Genomic DNA, 22,009 nt, shown 5'->3' on the forward strand with positions numbered 1-22,009 from the left:
AGATGGTAGAGGCCAATATCCCAGAAAGGAAATGGAACCCTTGCTCATACCCCTTGAAGAGCCCTCTTTATCTCATACTGCACCCTATTTTTCCTTTCCTAACAGATGCTATAAATTTTTAAAGTAGTGTTTTCCACTGAAAGGAAAGATAAAAATGAGTGGTGGTGTCCACATGGAGCCTGTGTTAAAAGAGATGGGAAACACATCTCCCCTTCCCCAACTTTCTGGAAGTTCATAATTTATCTTTAAAACTTAACAAGAGGAGCTGGGGGTGTTGTCAGCTGTGTTCTCATCTTTCCCTTAATCTGTGGAAGGATCACAGTGATCACTGTTGGTGTCTGAGGCCCAAACAGGGCTGGTTTTGATCACCACAGGTCACAAGGCAGGCTCTGGGAAGCTTAGAACTAAGGCCGTACGCGATGTCTGGCGACTCGGGCTCTTCCAACTGCAGCTCCTTGCGCATCGTTCCCTCAATCTCGGCTGCCAAGGAGTCCTGGGAAAAGCCAGAAGATACACACTGAGTGAGCAGCAATTCAAACGCTCTGTCTCTAAAAGAGGCACATGGCCTGGCTAGCCATAGGAGTGAAACTGAGGCCTCAGAAGTCTGAAGACCTCCCACAACTCAAAGTTGACAGCATTCGCCGGTTACAGACCTTCACTGAGCAAGCCCGACAGTGGTTCTGAACACAGCAGGCACCAATGAGCACGAGTGTAAAGGCCCTTCACTTCCGTGCAGCTAAGGGTCTCAAAGCAAACCCCATGTTCCCTCAGCCAAACAGTGAAGCTGTGACTGTGACCACAAGGAGAGGCGGAGAACTTATTGGGCAGGGGGACCTGAATCGTGGGCACTGCCATCTAGGCCTCTATTCTTGTGCTCCCCTTGGCCCCCATGCCAGGAAAGTTCTTCTCCCCACCAACGATCTGTGGTCCACCCACCTTTAACAACCAGGTCACGTCTCATTTCTACCAGTAATCTTTCATTTCCTCCATACATAGACACCCAACACATCAAGTCCTTGTGAGTTCTCCGAACTTATGTCTTTCTCTAGGTCGGTTGTGAATTTTGTGGATCAGGGGAAGGCCAGTCACTGATGACGTCTCAATTCCCCAGTGGAAAGCAAGACTCAACAATACAGCCTGCCTGATGAGTGCCCCCTCCCCCTGAACCACCTACTGTGTGCAGAAAGGCACCTGCTGAGGCCTCGAGGAGGACACCATGTAGGACAACCTGAAGGGAAGGGCTACATCCATGCTAACCAACAGAACTTGCAATGACGGGAACGTTCTCTATTTACACTGTCCAATATGGGAGCCACAGGCCACAGATGGCTCCTGAGCACCTGAAATGTGTCCAGTGTGCCTGAGGAGCTGAATTCTTAATTGTACTAATTTTAATTGATTTAAATTTACATAGCCACTGTGGCCAGTGGCTTCCCAGCAGTCAGCACATGGGGACTCCAGGATGTCCATCTATCTCCACAGCCCCACAGTCCACCAAGACACTCCAGTATGAGCTGGAATCAAGTGGGGACACGCGATAGGAGTTGGCAGGAAGCTCAATCAGTAAAGGGTTAGTGGGCATGTTTTCAATTCCTATCCACAAATATGCAATTTTATTTAGTAATTATTACCCACAGATTGCCATTAAACATAACCCCATGGTGAAGGGCTTCCCTAGGTGAGTCTGACATTTTTTTAAGCCAGTTTCTTTTTCTTAATACTGTTATTCACCATATGGTTTGCATGCAGAGTTCTGCAAGAGGAAAGGACCTTCATACAACTTAAGAGAAATGAGATATCAAGCTACTAATTACAAAGCCATGCTGGGAGGAAGTCGCAAGCAGAGTCTGTAATTATTTTTGACCATGATCCCCTCTGGCAGTCTGGGGAAGCCGTGGACCCCTTCTCAGAATAATACATTTAAATGAATAAAATAATTAGGATTAAAAAGAAAGTCAGATAGGGACCGGCCTGGTGGCGTAGTGGTTAAGTTTGCATGCTCCGCTTCGGCAGCCCGGGGTTCGTGGGTTCGGACCCCAAGCACAGACGTATACACCACTCATCAAGGCATGCTGTGGCAGCATCACACATATAAAATAGAGGAAGATGGGCACAGGTGTTAGCTCAGGGACAATCATGTTCCTCACCAAAAAAAAAAAAAAAGCCAGATATATTGAACTAGTTACTAGAATATTAATAACAGCAACTGTAATAGTGTAATGTATCAGATCTGGCTTTAGGATTGGTAATTACTGTCATTTTGAAATGGAGATTAGCATAAATAGTATTTTGATACATTTGCAGCAACTGAAATGTGCTATGAAAATAGCAGTGATTTCCACTAGTGACAACGTCACCAGGGGTGCTAATATTGCTGTGGTTTGTTGCCTGCCTTCATACGAGGACACACTGTGTACAGGTGGGGATTAATGGAAATAAAAGGTATCATCTTCCCTCAAAGTTCACGGGCCCCCTGAATCCTGACTGTGGATCCAAGATTAAGAACTCCTGCCATAAGGCAAGAGAACTGGGAACATACTTGAGCAAAAACTGCTACTCACTGTTTTATTCAGCAATTAGAAGGGCTGGGAGCAAGAAAGGCAGATCTGGGCATTCTGCTCCAGAAACATGGGCATGGTACAAGCTTTAGATTGACTTAAATACCTTTAATGCATAAGGCACCTTAAAAATAGCCATCTTCAAAAACTGAGCTGTGCCAACAGCTACAGAAAAAGGCAAACAAAAGCTTTACCTCAGCAAATATGAAAGCTGAGAATCTCTCCAGAAGAAACCCACACGCAGATTTTCAATTCAACATTTTTTACGTAATGGTTTAGTTTTAAAATGCAGGTCTGTCCTTGAGAGTGGGGAATGCAGTAGAGTGAATCCTAGAAGCACAAGGAACAAGACGGCCCCAGGAGACCACTGCACTGAGATGAGGAGTCAGGAAGGAGGGAAACCGAGGCATGAGGCGTGCAAAGCTACACAGGCCAGTCTGGGAGCCGAGTGCGGTTAGCTTTAGATGGAGGAATTCGGGGGACAGAATGTTCTTTGCTGACTTTCCTGGGATTCCTGGAATCACTGGGTCACCAGTCTGCCCCTTGGAAAGCTGATGATTTATGCTCCCTGTCTTTCTTTTGTTTCCCTTCGATTTCAATCAAGTAGAGACAGAGAGAGCTCTTGCCTGACTTTGCGGTGCAAAAGCAAAGAAGAAAAAGAGATCATGATTTAGGAAAAGTGGGCGAGACAAGAAGGGATGGAAGAACAGTGTCTGTTGTGGGTCAGCAACTGGCGGGGAGGGTGGTGAAGGGAAAGAGCCCCAAGGAAAGACCAAATGCGGAAGGGACTGAGTTTCAGAAGCATTTAAACAGCCATCCACACCTATCTCATTTAGGGAAGTTTTTCTCAAAAATTATTCTCTCCTCAGAGAGAATTTGGTATTTCATCAAACCATGGGAATAGAGACTGAATATAAAAGTTCTTGGTAGTCTGTTCTTCAGTCTGTCCATCCACCTATCCAAATCTAATATCTATCAAGCTTCTACAGTCTACAAAATACCACTGTGCCAGGTGCGGAGTATTAAACAGAGGGAAGGAGGAAAAGAGCAAATAAGACATGGTCCCCACCTCCAAGGGGTTTATCCTGAGAGAAGAAGGTAAATGTGTAAGCTCTCCAAATGTCACAGGGCAATGACCAGCAGAGGGAAACTGCCCTGTGTCGCCCAAACTACAGGGAGAGGTCAACGTCCTGGAAAATCCCTTCTCAGCCATGTTCCCTAAAGCCCAGACATGACACAAATCAGGCCAGGGGAAATAAGACTGTGGGGAAATAACATGAAAAATATTAAAATGCCACACCCAGCACAGAGGGAAATATTTTTTCAGATCACAGATACTAAAAGCCACCAGGAGAATGATAAACAAGCACACAAATGACCAGCAGAACCATATGGGCAATTTAAGAATTCGGGAATGCACTTAAGAGGCCAAAATAGCACGTACTCTGATAACGTCAGACAGAGTAATGTATAAGTAACATCTTCCGAATACCTGAGGTCCCCATTAAATCTAGTTCTTATCCAATTTATGTTTTAAGGGCAGGAGTAGAAAAGACGGCAGCTACAGAGGGATGGAAAACAAAGAATCAATTTGTCTCATGTGGTTAAGAAACCACCAGCTGGGCTCATAAGCCTTGGACTCGGATCCAGATCCAAGCTGCACAATGAGAAGCCACCTGCAGACTCCACTCCAGGCCCGGAGCCCCACCACCAGCATCCATGCTGCCCTCTGGGTGGGAACGCCGGCGTCAGGAAGCTAGCAGGCACTCACCATGGGAAACAGGCCCAGCGAGTGGTAGCGCCGGGAGGTGGTGTTGGGCACGGTCTTGTTCCGGAGGTTCTTGAGCTCCTCCTGCGCCTCGTGAAGCATCTCCATGCACTCTGCGTACTTGTCCTCCAGCTCGCGCAGCTGCGGGACACCAGAAAGGGAGGAGGGTCAGGATCTTGTGGGCATGTGCACTCACCCACCCAGAGAGCCAGAAAGACTGGGACAGGCTGCCCCCGGGGCTGAGGCCAAACGCCCAAGAATCCTCAAGGCTCAGCTTTTCTTTCACTTGGGGTGCGCTTATAGCCTCAGAAATCTCCTAACGTAATAACAGGCAACTGAGACAAAAACAACTTTAAATGAACGGCAGAGCAAATCATCACAGCCTCATTTCAAGTCACATCTTTGAAGGGGGTTCCTTTTACATGTCACTTCACTTTCTGGAATGTTTCTCAGGAGGCTGCACGGCCTCCCAAGCCCTCAGGACCATAACAGCATCAGCACGGACTGGCAATTGCCGTGGGAGTAAGAATGACATTCAAGTCAATATAAAAATGGCCGTTAAGAAGGACATCCCACAGCCTGTCAGAGGGAGGCTGAGGCACCTTAACTGGAATCGGGGGCCCTGATGACATGGGGGTGGGACACTCACCTCGGCTGTGAGCTGCCGCTGGGCATCCTTAGCAGCCCCCAGGTGCTGGACAAGTTCCTCATTTTCCACTGTGCACTAAAAGGTGGCAGAGGTCAATCAGCTTCTCTTTTAAGATACTTAGAAGAGTCTTCTTTCCTCTTATTACCTGATCTGTTGTGATCTTATCACATGTCTACAATGAGATTTTTATCTTATACTGGAGTAAAATGTCATCTTTTATAAAATCTCGAAGGTAAAGTGTTTCCTATATCCCTATTCATTCTCTATAGCCCACTCCCCACCCCCAAGGTCACAGCTGCTCTCCACGCTCACAGCAAAAGTCTGATGTGGGAAACTACGCTGTTTTTTGCTGCTTGATCTTAAATCTAAAGGGGTTATTGTTCTGCTGCAGAACATACCAGATGCACTGTGTAAAAACATATACTAGACTAGATGATTCATAATTAAATTCCAAAACTCCATACCTATAGCAGCTTTCTTAATGAATTTTATTAATTTGCAGATTATTTTTAGAAGATAAGTGGTGAAAAATATAATCCCCTTGCCAATTCAGGGGCAACCAGTTTTATACTATTGAATGCGCTAAGCTTTTTCTCCAAAGGAGGAGCACAAATTCCTAAAATAGCAAACCAAAGGGGTAAATGTCCCTTCCCAATCTCAGAATGGCCACTTTTGTATCAGCTAGAGAAACAGAAACCTTACAGCTTTTGCCTTTTTCTGCAAATCAACTATTTGTGACAGCAGGTGTGTGATCTCCTCCTGCTGGCGGGCAGCATCTTCCGTCTTCTTAGCCAGTTCCTCTGAGATACTGGCAATCTGCACGTTGGCATCCCCTTTGAGCAAAAAACGACAATCACAAGAGTAAATCAGAAAACCCCATATGCAGACCAAGAGAGAATGGTTTCTTTGTGGTTTGTACAAGGAAAAAAATCTTTATCACAAGACATGGTGGGGGGAGTGGAGAACGTATATGAAGAAGGACTTAGAGTGCCCATTTTGCTACAGAGTAAAGCAAAGCAGCTTCCTGGGGCTCAGTCTGTCGTGAGAAGGACCCGACCCCAGCTGTGGCTCCCAGGCTCAGTGCAGGGGCCTGACTCCCCTAACCAAGGCTGCCTTCCCAGAGGAAACCAGGCAGGCTTCAGGAGTCAGCCAGGAGATGCCACAGGAAAACAAAGGTGTGTCTGGGCAAATCCCCACATTCCACAAATGAGCAGACCCACGTCATTAACAGGAACCCCTGCTGCACTCTGTTCTAAAAAGGAACTATGGCCATGCAGAATACAATTGCCTTGGGTGTTTTCAACCCATATTCAGAGCCATAACTCATTTTACTAGATTTGAACATAGGGTGTGTTTCATTTACTTAGTATTTTGCTGAAACTCAAAACATTCTGTTTGCCCTTTTGTTTGACTTTAACCTGTAAACTTAGAATGCAGAGGATGGAGAGAAGTACTTATTTGCAAACCTGAGAAATCTGGCCTCAACTTTCACAAATCAAATTACTAGAAAGCAGTTTCTCAACATCTTCAACACAGGACTCTGACACTGGGCCTAACTTAGCCATTGAAGACCTCCAGTATTCCAGTAGAAAGCCAAAATTAAAATTAAATATCTATCTCAGCGCGAAATTGAGATGATGTATGGCTGACAACCTACACCCAATTTCTCACAAATCAGGGGGAGGGGTGCCACGCAAGATCAGGGGAGGCCTCTAGTCTTAAGATAGATGCCACTGAGCCCAGGCTGGCAGGGAGACAGCACTTGATCAAGGGTGATGCAAATCTGCCTAGTCATAATGATGACAGGTGTGGAAAGTAAAAAGACAGAAAAGGAGTGGGGCAGGAGGGCCGGGACATACTCAGCTCCTTCACACAGTCGTTGACCAGCTGCTGCTCCTTCTCTTCATAGGTGATGGTCTCCGTCTTTAGCTGGCAGGCCTGTGGACAAGGCTCAGGTCAGAGGCCCTGCATTCACACCTGGGCTGGTTGGGCAGGCAAGTCTGGGGCATGGCGCAAGGGCTAACCTGGGTCTGGGAAGCCACCCTTCAGCATCTCCCCACCTGTCACCCATTGCACCCTCAAATACAGAAAGTCAATCCCAATGCTCTGCTTAGATAATGAATCTCAGGTTCTCAAAGCCGAAAACGTGCATCACTAGAGCGCAGCACACAGAGCAATGTGCACAAGAGCCATTCACCTTGCTCTGCTAAAACTCTGTAAACACCACCCCTGTGTCATTCTGTTTATTCATCTGTGTCTGTCTCAGCTCACAGACGTGGACCCCTTTGTGACCCAAACAGTGCCTAGGACACAGCTCTGCCTCCCACAGGCATTCTAAGGCTAACCACGACAAGAATGGCTAACACTTACGCACCTACTTTGTGCCAGGCACTGTCCTGTGAAGTACTGAGTTAGTTAACCCTCTGTATTCAGCTTAGTAGAACAAGGTACAATATGAAAGGATTAAAATTCAGAGACACAAGAGCTACCCCAGGTCTCTGGATAGCTTCGTCCCAGCTGAAAAGGTGGGAAGATAAGAGATCTGAAGGCCCCAAGGAAATGCCAGTTAAAGAGCAGGTGTCCCTGAGCTCTGGGGTCCTGGCCCCAGAGAGACACTGCACTCCTGCAAGCTGAGGTGGAAGAGCCAGGATCTGTGGTTGGGATCAGAATCCCTCAGCTTGTTTTAGGTGAAGGTTCTGAGCCGGACCAATCGCTGTGCCCAAGACTGGAGCATTTCCTGGAAGGGGCAGCACAGGACTCAGAATGAGGACCACTGGGCAGCAATCTTGGCTCAGCCACTGGCTGGCAGAGAAGCTTGGCAACCCATCAGTAAACAGCAGACTGGAAGAGGTGAGGTCCAAGAGAACACGGACCTTTCCTTGTGCATAAGTGCATCCTGTCGAGTGCAGACATGAGGTGCTGTCCAGTGTGTGGGGAAGTTCAGGGTGACAAGTGGTCTGCCCTACTGGAGGGCTTCGGGGAGCCCTGGGCCAGCTTAGGTGGGCATGCAGCCCAGACCTGACAATCAAGGACCTGATAAACAGAGCTGCCCCATACCTCTGGCTAGAGAGCATAAACTCACCAATAATTAAGACAAAATGCACTAAATTTGCATGCATCTGTGTTTCTGGATAGAGGCAGCAGGTGAAGGGAAATAATATGGGGTTTGGAGTCGCAGAGACTTGCAAATCCTGGCTTTGTCATTCACTAACTTGCAGGATCTTGGCAAATCAAAACACCCAGCAGTCTGGGTCCCAGTTTTCTCACTGTAAATGAGAATGAAAATAACCAGCTTCCAGCTTTGTTGGGAAGAATTTAAAAAAAGAATGCAGGCCAGTGCCTAGCACAATGACTGGCCAATAGAAATACTCAAAAGCTGAGCCAGCCCTGAGGGCCTAGTGGTTGAAGTTCAGCACTCTCACTGCTTCGGCGGCCCAGGGTCAGTTCCCAGCCACGGAACCACATCACTCGTCTGCCAGTAGCCATGCTGTGGTAGCAGCTCACATAGAAGAACTGGAAGGACTTACAACTTGAATACACAACTATGTACTGGGGCTTTGAGGAGGGGGGGAAGAAGTTAAAAAAAAAAAAAAGCAAAACTCAAAAGCTGAGTTCCCAAGTATCTCAGCTCAGCCTTTTTAACCTAATTAAAATGTCTCCAGCTTCTTGTGTATATTTCCTGACAGCACACCTGACCTGCAGTAACATGATAGAGAGGCTTTCACACTGGGCCTCTAGGGCATTGCTGCGTCAGAGCTGGAGAACACCATGGAAAGACCCCACTGTGGGAGGTTTGCCCCGACTGTGGAGGAGGAGGGACTGGCCACTTGCCTGTCCACACACTGCATAACTCAGCAGTCTGTCAACCCTGCCCGATGGCGTGCGCTGCACTGGAAGGCAATGCCCAGCACATGAGTGAGGCATGCCTGCTGGGCCCTGGTGGCAGCTGTGAGCCAAGGTTCAGGTTCCTCCACAGCCCATCTCCTTTGAGAATGGTGCTGTCACCACAGCTATTCTCGCCAGATAAGGCAGACGGGGCCACCACCCTTCTAGACAAGAGCAGGGAGTGCACTTCACCTCGGATCGAAGTACCACGTTCTCCTCTTCAAGGTCCTTCAGCTTCTTTTGAAGAGAATCCAAATGAAAGTAATTCTGAACAGAGGAGGATGACTCATTCCTCTTCAGCCTGGAGGGGGGCAGCGGGGGCAGGGGGGGCACGATCACTTTCTAGACACAGAGATGGTTCCCCCCTCCAGCTGGCAAACCACAGGGAAGTGCAAAGGGCTGTTTCAAGGAGAGTCCATGACATGCAGGTGTGACAACGACCCACAGGCTGCTCCCTCCCCCCCAGTAAAATAGCACCTGCCGGGGCACAGGCATACCAACACTTCTGACCCACATCCCAGCTCTGTGTCCCCAATTTGCAGTTGCCATATTGCCTTAGAATTCGGGGGAATCAACTCTCTTTGAAGCCTCCACAATTCCAGATGCCTGGGAGTTTATTTAATACTTATAATGAGCTTCTATGTGCCAAGAACTGTTTTGAGTACTCTACATGTCTTAACTCATTTAATGCTCATAACTCTAAGAACTATTATTAGCCCAATTTTACAAATGAGGAAACAAGTACAGAGAGGTTAAGTAACCTGGCCAAGAGCACACAGCTAGCAAGCCACAGAGCTGAGAACTGAACTCAGGCTATCAGGTTCTAAGTTCGCGCCCCTAATATGAGGCTCTGCTGACTTAGAGAAACCCCACACTGTCTGTCCCCAGGACCCACCATGGCACCTCTGGCTCCAGAACTCTATTTTCTCTGACAGCAGAGCCCACCCTGCTACCCATTAACGTGCTGGGCCAAGTCAATCTTAGCTGACCAAGAAGCAATAAGAGCCGGCTAGAGGAAAACTAAAATCCCACTAAGAGAGTAAATCATTCTTTCTGAGACACTCAGAGATGCTTGCCCTGGAGAAGGTTGAGACCAGCTGACCTGCATTGCTGGTGAAAGTGACCCTGTCTAGGCAACTCCAAGGAAATGGACAACAGTCGGCCCATGCTGTGGCCTCCAGACCAGGCCCTCAGTGACTTACGGAGTTGAGCACACGGACTCCGGCTCGCTCTCCTCCGCGGCGCTGGTGTAGAACTGAAGCAGCTCGTCCTTCATGGACAGCTCATGCCGGAGCTGCGACACCTGCACAAACGGAAACGGGCCGTCCTTCACTCCCCAAACGTGACCACGTCCCCACTAAGGCCCACCTACTGCTGAGTGACAAGGTTTTTAAGATTCCTGATTAAAAGTGAAGGCATGTAATTGATTTTCTGCTATTCAAAGAAAATAAAGGGTTGAGTCTGATCCCACTTAAGAAAAATATAACCCACTACTTTTTGGCAGAAACCCCTCTACTTAAATTTTTAATTTTTACTTTGGTACAGAAGAGAGGTAAGAGGGGACTAGAAGACTCTAGAATGATGGTTGTGGGGGGACAAGACAGCATATGGGCTCTGCAAATAGCCAGATGACCAGCTGGGCAAAAGGCCAGAGAAATGGGTCATGTTACCAAATGAAAGAAGAGGCCATTTGCTTCTGCTGAAACCAAATCCCATCTGGAACCAGGACCCTGACCAGACCCTGGGGATACCAGCTCTGGGGGGGTGCAGCTACAAGCAGCTTGTCAACCCTCACTCTCACACTTGGGAAACCTCATGGCCTCATCCAGTGACTGCTGCCCCCTCTCAGGGCTCAGGGCCAAGCCCGGTCAGACTGCTTTGTACTTGATGATCACGAGATAGGAATTTCAGATACAGGAAGAAAAGAGGCAGCCATTAGGAACTGGCCATACAGACTACTGCTAGAATGGTTCTGCAGATCACACTGATTTATACCTAAGGTTTAGAATAAACAAACCTGTGCCATAAAATCTTCCACTTGCCCTCTCCCCATTCAGCACTGATGAATAGGGAACCAGCGCTGTAAACAAGAATTGTAATTCTGTTCTAATTCTTTGTCTCTAATTTGACTTGGGGTCTATTTATTCCGACTTTCCTACACAATACAGTGAATATATCTTCCATGGAGAGGCCAATTTTAGGTGCATGAGCCTTCAGCTTCAACACCTAGACCAAGGACTGAGTGATGTGCCAAAGAAGGACATATCACAGTTCTCAAATTCAAAGCTTTTTCAAGGGAAAAAAGGCATTTCCACTCCCACAGTGTAGGATGCTCTGTGTGAGAGGCAAGGAAACTCCAAGCCAGGGCCGTAATGTGGAGAAGCAGCACATGAGGACAATGGGTGACCAGTTACTGGTTCCCGGTGGCATGTCCCTCTGCTAAGAAGGGGCTCAGACAGGGGCCAGGCTGACCTGGCATGCTTTATAGCTGAGAGAAGGGGATTCAGGTCACGATGCTGGGGGCAGGAAAAGCAGAGGTCAACCTCACACAACTGTGTCGACCGTATCATCTTTTCCAGAAAGCCCAGGATTAAAATTTTTCTTATATAGTGGCAATTCTATTTCATCATATTAAAACTATAATTAAATCCTGACAGCAATAGCTGGGAACAGCTTTAATGAGGGAAAGGTGTGAACACATCTTAGGGACATGAATAAGGGCCTCCCCTCTCCCTCTACGAAGGTTTCTTGATTAAAAAAATAAGGGAGAAGAAGGAAATCAAATCAAAGTCTTCAGAGTTAAAATGCACTGTTAAAAGAACAAGATGATGGGAAAGAAGCGACAAAGTGGGACCTGGTCTACCTTTTACTCTAGCAACCCCACCGGACTCCGTGGCTTCCTCCTCCTGTCACACCATATCCCTTCCAGAAGAATCAGTGTTGCTCCTCCAAAAACTTCAGCTCTTAAGGCAAGCCTAAAACATTCACATCCTCCCTCTCATCACTGATCTCCATCAGCTAAGATTTTTATCATGAAAATAATAGGGTTCCTATTATGAAAACAATAGGTTATTTTTTTTGTTTTGTTCTACACACACAAAATTATATTGTAACGATGAACGTGCAATTGCTGCCTTACTCTGCAGCCTGAGCTAGCCTCCGGCCTGCCCACGCTCACTCACCAAGCCCTGTTTATTGTTGTATTAGCCTGTGTGTGCTTCTGCCGAGTGCTGGTGATCTGGTCTCTTAGAGGACCGGGACGGGGCACCATGGGCCTACTGAATGAGAGCTGTTCCCACTCCGAGTGACTCCATCCACACTGTCGGAAGGACAGACAGTGAACAGAAGGAGCCAGAGAAAGGCAGCTTGCCGTCTCTAGGGTGGCCCCTTTAGCACAGGCAGCTGGAGCTGCGGACTTGGGTGTGCCCTCGGGAGGGCCTTTCTGACTGGGGCCCCATTACATCATCATCTTCGATGGTGCCCAGCCCGAGTGCCTTTGCCGCCAGCTCTTACCTCCTCCCTGATGTGCTCCACTTGCTCTTCCAGCAGCTCGTTCCTCTCGGTTAGTGTCTTGTTCTTCTTCAACAACGACTGGCCAATCCGAGCAGCCAATTCTAAATCCCGCTCTTTCTAAGAAGGGCAGAAGCGAGAGCAGAGAGTCAAAAGCCCATGCTTCCTGAAGGAGCCAACTGCGCTCAGTGTCAACTGAGGAAAACAAGGGCATTTAGAAATAACAAAGCAATTAATAATTCACTGTCCATTCGCCAGCATTTGATACCTGTTCAAAGAGGAGTACGCTCCGCCCACAGATGGTGCCAGAGCTACGCAGACCTTACACAACAAGAGGGAATCTTAAAATCTAATGAAAACAAGTTTCTGTTCCTACAGAAAAAACATGCTTCCGAACACATTTCTCTACCACTGCCTTTGGTGTCTGTGTCATCATTTGATAGCCTGTCTCTACCTGAGGGCTGGGCTGGATTGCGTAGCCAGGATCCACCGTGTGAAATACTCAGTAACTATTTGCTGGATAAATGAATGAATCCAGAAATTCCAAAGTGCTCTTTCAGTGAAGCCAAGAGCTGGCTCAGGGAAGCAGCCTCTTTAGCACACATCAAGCTGGAATTTATTGAATTCCTTATATTTGCCTCAGATGAGACAAAAACGTTTAAAGTTGTTCTGAAATACAACTGCATGCTTCTTTTACTTAACGGGAGGCTACTTAGGCTTTATTTTTTAAAAAATGTTTTCAAAATGGAGACCTAATGCATAAAATTGCCCTACTTCAGAGACAAAGACTATGTTAAGGACACAGAATTTCCTGAGTTCAGCTGATGACATCACTTGGAGCAGAGCAGTACACAGAGGAAAGTCTTCAGTGCCTATAAAGACACAGCTGCCATCACAGGAGCAAAGATGGCCCGACAGTGGAGACAGTGGGCAGACGCCATCATCAAATGCAGACTCATCAATCCCTGCCCAAGAGCCTGCTTGCCACTGTGGTTAGATTCAACTGGCTCACTTTTAGGTGAGGGTTGGCAAGGGGAGGAAAACTCTGGAAAACTAAATCATTCAAGAAGCCTATGCTAGTTATTCTGTTCACCTGGTGTAAAAAGTAGACAAATGGGAACATTTAGTTTTGAGCAAAAAAAACAACAACTGGGGAGGAATCCCAGCTTCTGATCGCCTATTAACTAACCACGCAGCCCTGGGCCAATGGCTTCCTTTACCAAGGATCCTACCCTCCAGATGAGTGTTTTCAAAAGACAGGCTATAACTGGTTAGCAGGTTGAGAAGCATTTTAGTAACGGCAATAAACATTTTGGTTTAAATGAAATTCAACAGCACAGAATTGAAAATGCCAAAGTGCATTCCATGTAATCAGAGTATTACTTCACAATTACACTTTCGTTTGTCATATTTACTTATGTGAGTACTGAGTCACAACCTAAGATGCGTTTCTTATCGTGGGCACTGGTCAAAAGTTGACCTGCACCAGGTGAACCGTTCTGCTCTAAAACGGTGAGAGTTCAGGTTCCCTCATCTCTAAGGGGGTTAGAGTAGAGGGCCAGACTAGATACCCTTGAAAAAAATCTAGCTTTATGATTCACTGAGTTGTATGACAAAAAAAAAAAAAGCATAAGCAGCTTTTCTTCCATATCCACTAAATTATTCCGTGCAATGTGGAACACCTTCCTTTGCTTGTCACAGGCCTTTCACTGAATTACGAGTAGAGCATTGGAGGTCAAAGTCTGGGAGGACTCTGGATTCAACAGTGATTTGGCTCTCTCTCTTGCACAGATGATGGTGTCTCTCCCCTAGGTCTTCCACAGTCCTGGGATCTGTAACTGCTGTCACCACTGTCCCAGAAACCAGCTGGGTGTCACATCAAGTGAACCATAAATACCTCCAACTCATTCCCACAATTTGTGCCTCCCCATCATGCCCTCTAATGGAACAAAGGGGGGCCAGTGAGTCTGCCCAATTAACCGAGATGCTCCTCTCTACGTATTCATCCATGCCAGCTACAGTGTCTACCAAGGAGGCCTTATCACAATGGCCCTTTATCACTTCTCAGACTCAACAGTTGTGCTTATTTGGTATCTGGAGGAAAGGACCCAAAGGAATTGTGTGAGGGAACCTGCACATCTACCTCTCCAGGGGCCAACTCAGAATTAGCAGCCGGGGCCGGTGGTTTTAGCCGGCTGACAGTTCAAACTGCAAAACCACGTCCAATTCCCTTTGGAAGTGTGGTCTCCACAAAGCTCACTCAACTCTACTAAATTTCTCAACTAGAACAAGTTCTCAGACTGAATACCAACGGTGCTTGATGCTCATTGGCTCACTGCCTCACTGTTCTGTGCTGCCATCATGCATTCAAGCTGCTAAGTTCCAACCAGCACAGACACTTTATGTGCCTTAGTCACATCCTGCATGCAGATTCCACTGCACACAAATCAAGCGCAAAGTATAATAATGAAATCCAGCGGGGAGAGGCACTGCTAGAGCACTGGAAAGATGCTGGAGGCTTCCCAGGGCCCAGAAGGAATGGGAACAGCCAGGGAAGAGAAACAAGTAGGCCAGTGGAAGCCCGCACCCCTCCCATTACCCCCAAACCTCCCTTCTCCCTGCCCACCGAAGGGGAGTTCTCACGTCATCTATACCCAAAATCTAATCTCTAGAGTAACACAGGTATAACTCTCTGCTGGGGGAAATAAAAAAGCACGAAGTTATAGTAAAAATATTTATGGATTGGGGCCAGCCTGGTGGCACAGTGGTTAAGTTTGCATGCTCTGCTTCAGCGGCTGGGGTTCCCAGGTTCAGATCCCAGGCATGGACCTACACATCACTCATTAAGCCATGCCGTGGTGGCATCCCACATACAAAATAGAGGAAGATTGGCACAGATGTTAGCTCAGGGCCAATCTTTCTCACCAAAAAAAAAAAAAATTATGGATAAAATAAAAAAATTCACCAGAAATGGTATCATAGTGTCTCTCATTTTCCTCTCTAATTTTACCAAGGCAACCAGCTGATTGGGTTTCTCTTTGAGAATTATAAGAATGAAAAAACTCCCATTTTTTTACAGCTAGCCAACATATGATAAACGTTTACTTCTAAAAACAGGAAACCAGCTAGGAAATGTAGTTGGATTCAACTACAGTCAGAATAAAAAATTACAAATAAATAATTTAGGTCCTTTGAAATAAGCTACTCAAAGGACTGGTTCTTTTCCTCCCCAGCAGATGTGGCCAGTGGAGCTCCCTCCAGGTCTGCTCACTCCCTCTTTGTGGATCTGCTTGAAAAGACTGTGACTTGCCTCTCAGCCCCTTTTACCAACAGAAACCTGGTGCTGCCTGACACATCCCTGGAGATGGAGAGCAGCCTGCCTCCCACACTCAGCAGCTGACTCATCTCATTCACCCATTCTTGATAAAAAGCATGACTAAGGGGCACTTGGAATAACCCTCTTTGTAACTGGGGAGGAGGCAGCTTTGCCCAAAGGTAAATTCCGAACAGTAGCACGCCAGGGTAAGCCACAGAATCCTCTTCCTCTTAAACCCAGAAGAAACTTCACGCTGGCCAAGGGCTGTGCTTTGGCATCCTGTGCAACCTCCCCAGCACCCTGCCTGCATGTGGCAGGTATGCAAACCAAAGCAAATGACGGAAGGAAATGGAACCAAAGCCAAGAAAAGCACAGCACAGTAGTGTACAACTGCCACCTGACTGGGGCAGTTCGACTGGAACCAGGAAACCTGCCTAGTTCCAAAGAAAGGCAGTGACTGAGACCTGATTCTTATCAGGACAAGGAAAAGGACGGCATATATCAAACACACGGATACCCACAGATCACTGCCATGATGAGCCACTAAAAACAAAGAAGGCACAACCAAGAACCACCTGAAAAAACTGCCCTCCCAGTATACCTCGCAGTAACTCAATTTTTAAAAAAGACAACAGCCTATGCTTTATACACGGACACTCATGTCGGAAATTAGCTGGGAGAAATGTGAGCTATTCATAACCAGTATGTGCATAAAGGGCTGGAGTCCCAGGCTCCCTGGGAAGCGGTCCTTGCATGTCCAAGCAGGGACAGGTTTTGCCCTATGGAGGCATTGCCCAGCACTGCCAGCTCAAACTCAGCAGGAGCCAAGAACAGTGGGCAGCGTCCCATAAAAAAATTTACCTGGTTCAAAACATGTCCCACTGACAATCAACTAATCAAGTTCCCCAAAACTAAATAAACAGGGCAATAAACACTATAGCCGGAACCATCAGAGTGGCATGCATTGCACTTAAGGGCCTGGGTTGGAAAGCAGCCGTGCGATCTTGGGCGTCTGCTGTCCTCTCAGATTCAGGTCCCTTCACTGCAGAATGGGGGGAACAGTAGCATCTACTTCTAAGGGCTATCATAGAATTAATGAGATGATGCATGGACAACACAAAGCTCTCAGTGAAATTTTACCCTTAATAATAAGCATGACAACAGAGGTAGACATTTATCAAAGGTCTATCATTTCCAAGGTTAAAGGGAGAAAGAAATCATCAAACAGGGTCCCCACCTTAAAATAGCTTCTAACTGATTGAGTTGGATGAACAAACCAAACAGAACTGCAGGGTGACTCGGGGGCACAGGGGTCGGCCGGGGCACAGACTACTGGGCCGTGGTGATGCTGATGGCCTCAGAGGTCCTGGTGAGCCCTGCAGCACAACACTGAAAGCCAGGAAAAGACAGAGGTGGCCAAATGGTGCAAAAGGTGAAGGATGGGAGAGCAGGAGGAAGGTCCTCAGTGACAAGTAAGAGGAGGTTTCGGAATGGGACCAAGCGTGTGACCTTGAATGCCGCACCGCGTTCTGAGAGTCAGGGGAGGGCAAGGTGATTACAGAGGGCTTGGGACAGTGACAGCACAAGGAAGTGTAGAGCAGAAAGAAACTAAAATCTCACTGCTGAGGCTCCAGGAGCTGGATTGGTGACCTTGGAAAAAAATAAAGGTATAGATGTAGGACCCCAGAGAAGACTTGATGACCAACTGGGTATGGGGTGAAGAACGGATGCTGGAAACACTCTAAGATCTAGAGAGCAGTGGCACTGTTGGGGGAAATGGACACAGCAGGAAAGAGTCCATAATAAACCATTTTCAAAAGTCGGTGGTGCCAACCAAGGTAGCCTACCAGGTGGCTAATGCCAGCCGCTAGGATGACTGCAACTGGAGCACCACCAGCAGGCCTGTGCCCTAAAATGCCTCGCTAACTGCCCTGTCACACAGCCAAAAACCTAGTGTCACTTATTTGGGGCTGAGGAGTTTGTAACTTCTCTGACATGCAGGTGGTCAAGCAGGTCTCAGCTCCTGCCCCGACTCAACTCAACCGGGTCTATCAGTGGGTGGCTGGCCTCCAGGAGAATGCGAGGGGAGTGGGCTGCAAGGCAAGTGAGCCCTCAGGAACTCAGAGGAAATTGGAAGGGGCCAGACCCTCAGAGCAGGTCTGAAAAGGCTCGATGTGTAGAAGGCAAAAACACAGGGAAAGGGAAAGACATAAACATGGGGTAAAAAGATGTCCCCCCAAAACTCTGGGTCCCACCACTCCTGCTTATCCTGTGCTTCAACCTGGTCCTACCACTGGCTGGAAATTATAACAACAGTTTCTACATCATCTACTCTTCCTGGAGAAAGAAGAAGAGTCACATGACCCAAACTCATTCTCGATTCTGGAGCAGAAACAAGGGTCTGAAAGTTAGCGCCTGTGCATTTAAGGCCTGATGGGGGGTGGGGGGATACAGTGTTTAAAGATGGGTACTTATCCAATAAACACTTACTATAACAACCTACGGTGTTCTGGTCTGTTCTAGGCGTGGGGATACACACATTATACTCATCTGTTTCTAGAGGCCTTCACAGCACCGTAATTCTCAACAGCCAAAGGCTGAGAAGAAACCGAGAAAACCACAGTCTCTTCTAAAATACCAGCAGCTCTTTTAATACTAAGCAAGTTTCCTAAGTTTTTCCTGCCAGGCTTACTTTGGTTATTTCCATGCTGACACTGTATAATAATATCCATTTAACCCGATGTAAGTAAAAAAACACATTACAAAGACACGGATAATGATGTATTTTTCCGCTATTTTGGGGATACACTCAAAATATTTTGTTAGAGGGGCCGGCCTGGTGGCATAGTGGTTAAGCTCACGTGATCTGCTTCAGCGGCCCGGGATTCATGGTTTCAGATCCTGGGTGGGACCCACACACTGCTCACCAAGCCAAGCTGTGGCGGCATCCCACATACAGAATAGAGGAAGACTGGCACAGATGTTACCTCAGCAATAATCTTCCTCAAGCAAAAAGAGGAAGATTGGCAAGAGATGTTAGCTCAGGGCCAATCTTCCTCACAAAAAACATATATATATATTTTGTTAGAATGTACTTTAAGGGTTTTTTAAAATCCTAAACTGAGCATTATAGCAAGTATTTCAACGCTACCCTATTTTGTGTCATTAATATATTCCTTTTAAAGCCTAAAATACCTTGCACAAAGTTACACCTACAAGACCTGCATAGCTATCAGTTTAAAAAAAAAAAAAAGTCAGTAAATGATACCCTGAGAAGGCCCCATTTCTGAGATTCTTCACTGAGATAGACAATAATGTATGCTTTAATCAATATAATCAATTACGAGCGACTCCGCCTTCCCCTGAAACACTTACCTCCTCAAGAAGCCGAGTAACAGCATCTATGTCATTATATGTCTTGGTCATCTGGCCAACTCTTTCAGCACATAAAACTGCAAGAAATAAAAATGACAATGAAACAATCGATGCCACCAACCTGCCAAACAAAGGACTCATCTAAAAAAGTGGCCCTAAAGTTGTGCCTGTGTGTTAGGCCAAAGGGTCATTGGTTTTGCCGAATTCAACCTATACTACTCAGCACCACCGGGTTTCATTTCGCAGTTCCAGGGAAGAGCCCCAAGCTTTGAGGGGGTGACAGGGTGAAAGTGACCTCTAACGTTTGCAAAGCCTTGACACGTGTGTGCGTGTGTGTGTTGTGTGTGTGTGCACGTGCACACTTGAGCATGCTTAGAGGTGGTGCCGAGAGCAAGGCGCTGAGAGCAAGGTGCTGGAGGAGAAGGGGTATGGCCTCATATAAACTCAGCAAACTGACATTGGCCAGCAGCACAGCCACCAATGTGTGAATTATCAGAAAGACGTACAGGGTCCACGCCTCACTAACCATAGAGACCCAACCACGTGGACAATGTGGAAGCCTTCAGAAAGCAGTCATGGTATAATTACTAAACAACAGTCTTAGGTGATCATTTCATAATAGCACAATGCCCCCTCCCTCCCCAAATGGCCTAAATTCTAAGGTTATGCAACCAGCTTCCATACCATGAAAACTAGGGTGATAGGTTTTTTAAATCCCCCCCAAAGAGACTACTACTACTAGTATACACACACACACACACACACACACACACAGAGTGATATTTCATTACATATATAATTTACTGTGGTCATAGAGGCTGCATGCAGGCCACTTAAAGACTGTGTCTTTGTTCTCCCTCCACTGGAGAAAAAGGTTGTGCCATGAAAGAAAGCTTTAGTCGGCTGAAAAACCTCAGGGTTGTTTTATTTTAAATCAATAGCAAGGAATTGACTGGCAGTTCAACACACACCAAGAAGGTAGCATGCGTTTTATTCTGTGAAAGAAAGAGTAAACGCAAGTGGATTTAAAGGCAAGGTGTAAAATTTTTTGAAACCTGCCACTTTTGCAGTAATGTCTTAGTAACTCTTTATAACGAAGATTTTAGAAAATAATTCTTTAAGAGTCGAAGACTTGGTTCAGCTTTCACAATGACCCACTTTCAGTAACAGCTCACGCAAGGCATTTGGGAACTGAAGTGCATTATTAAGCCAAACTCAGCAGCATTGCTAATGACAGACTGCAACTGGCATCTAATAGGTCTCTAAATATTTTATCAAATGCAAGCAGAGATCATCCTAGCGAGTGAGCTCAGAGAAATCTGATCTGCTGGAATGATTTTCTAGCTTCAGGAGGAGACCTGAAATCTGGTTCCAAATCTGCAGGCCTACCAACACCGAGCCCTGGGAGCCAGGGGAGGGGGCTCCCCTTCCGGCCTCTCCTCCACCCAGCACTTTAGGGCAGGAACCCACCTGCCTGCTGGAGGGCCGTGCACGGCCTCAGGCACCTTCCTTCCCTTCTCCTCCAACAGAGCTGCGGGGCGGGAAAGGCCAGGGAGATTTAGGGTTGCTTTAAACCAGAATTTAATTTGATGGAGATGGAGTCTAGCTCAAATTGCTCTAAATAGTTCATCAGCTTGAGGTCACTGAAATCCCTAAGTGAGGATTCCTATGCCACAGACAGGCATTCGTTTTTCCAGGCTGCACGGCAGGGGGTGTTTTGCAACAGTGCAGATAAAGACCCTGGAGCCGCCTGCCAGCGGCCTGGAGGCAAGCGTCACCAGGCCCATTTCATCAAGCAGAAACGCGTTACAAAAGGCCTCTGTGTTGAAACCTGTATTGTGACTGGAGGGCCGGCCCCTGCCCGCCTTGCTCTCAAAGGACCAAGTCCTCTGCTGTCCTGGAATAAAAGAAAACTGGGCTACATTTTAACTAATCTGGCTCAATGTCACCCTAACATAAGAGAACAAAATTCGGAGCTCCTTGTTTCTCCGGAATTATATTAATCAGAAATTATACTTACATTTTTTAAGCTAAGTTTTTGAAGTGAGATGATTGTTGTTAATCATGTGTAATCACAAGCAGATGTAAGAAATAATACAGAGATCCCTTCTACCCTTTACCTAGTTCTCCTAGTGGTAACATTTTGTAAAATTATATCACAACCAGGGTACTGATACTGATACAACTCACGAATCTTACTCAATTTCCCTAGTTTTACTCATACTCACGTGTGTGTGCATGTGTGTGTGCACATGTGAATATTAAGCTTTATACAATTTCACCACCTATGCAGCTTCGTGTATTTACCACCACAAGGATGCCTGGTGTTGCCCTTTTATAAACTTAATTTTAAAAAGCTTTAACATACTTTGACAAACGAACCAAATGAAACGTACCCTTGGGCTAGTGGTTTTCGCCAGCATTAAGCAGTCAGGCACATGTTGTCAGGGCGCACACAGTGTCAGGAGGCAAGGTGTGCCCTTTCACGTGCAACTGGGGTGCAGAGGGATGCAGGGACCCCTGGAAGTCCTGAGGCCTTTGACGGAGCCCAGCTACAGAAGTCAGAAGCACAGCTGAAAAACTGCTGTGGACCGAGCCATGGAGGTATGGGCATTATCACAATGGGTGTGTGTGTGGGAGGGGGGTGCAGATTTATGACTCAGAAAAAAATTAGGATAGCCATGAAAATATTGGCATTTGGATGGAATTACAAATTTTAACTTTTTGTGTGTGCCTAAAAAAATTTTTTTGTAGTGACTGTGCACTGATGGGAAAAAAATCAGTTAAAATATCTTTCAGAAAATATATAGTTGGCTACAACACATGGTCCTGAGATCCTCCCTGAGGCCGCTTTGAAGAGAAATTAGTAGCAGCAGATCTGCACTGAGCATACTTCCTACAGCCAGGCCTTGTTCACAGCCCTCTCTATGGATTATCTCATTTAATCC

General features: G+C 46.7%; 1 protein-coding gene across 6 annotated transcripts in view; it reads right to left on the bottom strand.

The window, feature by feature from the left end:
• TRAK1 (trafficking kinesin protein 1) overlaps positions 1–22,009 on the bottom strand; it is a 111,704-nt gene that overhangs the window by 24,064 nt on the left and 65,631 nt on the right. For all 6 annotated transcript variants that reach the window (XM_046680199.1, XM_046680208.1, XM_046680227.1 and 3 more), the window contains 9 exons: positions 19,062–19,138; positions 12,374–12,490; positions 10,063–10,163; positions 9,053–9,161; positions 6,835–6,913; positions 5,678–5,808; positions 4,976–5,050; positions 4,330–4,467; positions 417–493 (listed from right to left, as the gene is read on the bottom strand). In XM_046680199.1, the coding sequence (XP_046536155.1) occupies positions 417–493; positions 4,330–4,467; positions 4,976–5,050; positions 5,678–5,808; positions 6,835–6,913; positions 9,053–9,161; positions 10,063–10,163; positions 12,374–12,490; positions 19,062–19,138 (904 nt within the window). The remainder of the gene's footprint in view (positions 1–416; positions 494–4,329; positions 4,468–4,975; positions 5,051–5,677; positions 5,809–6,834; positions 6,914–9,052; positions 9,162–10,062; positions 10,164–12,373; positions 12,491–19,061; positions 19,139–22,009) is intronic.

This window comes from Equus quagga, chromosome 1 (genome assembly GCF_021613505.1).
Source record: "Equus quagga isolate Etosha38 chromosome 1, UCLA_HA_Equagga_1.0, whole genome shotgun sequence".
In the NCBI taxonomy this organism is placed as follows: domain Eukaryota; kingdom Metazoa; phylum Chordata; class Mammalia; order Perissodactyla; family Equidae; genus Equus; species Equus quagga.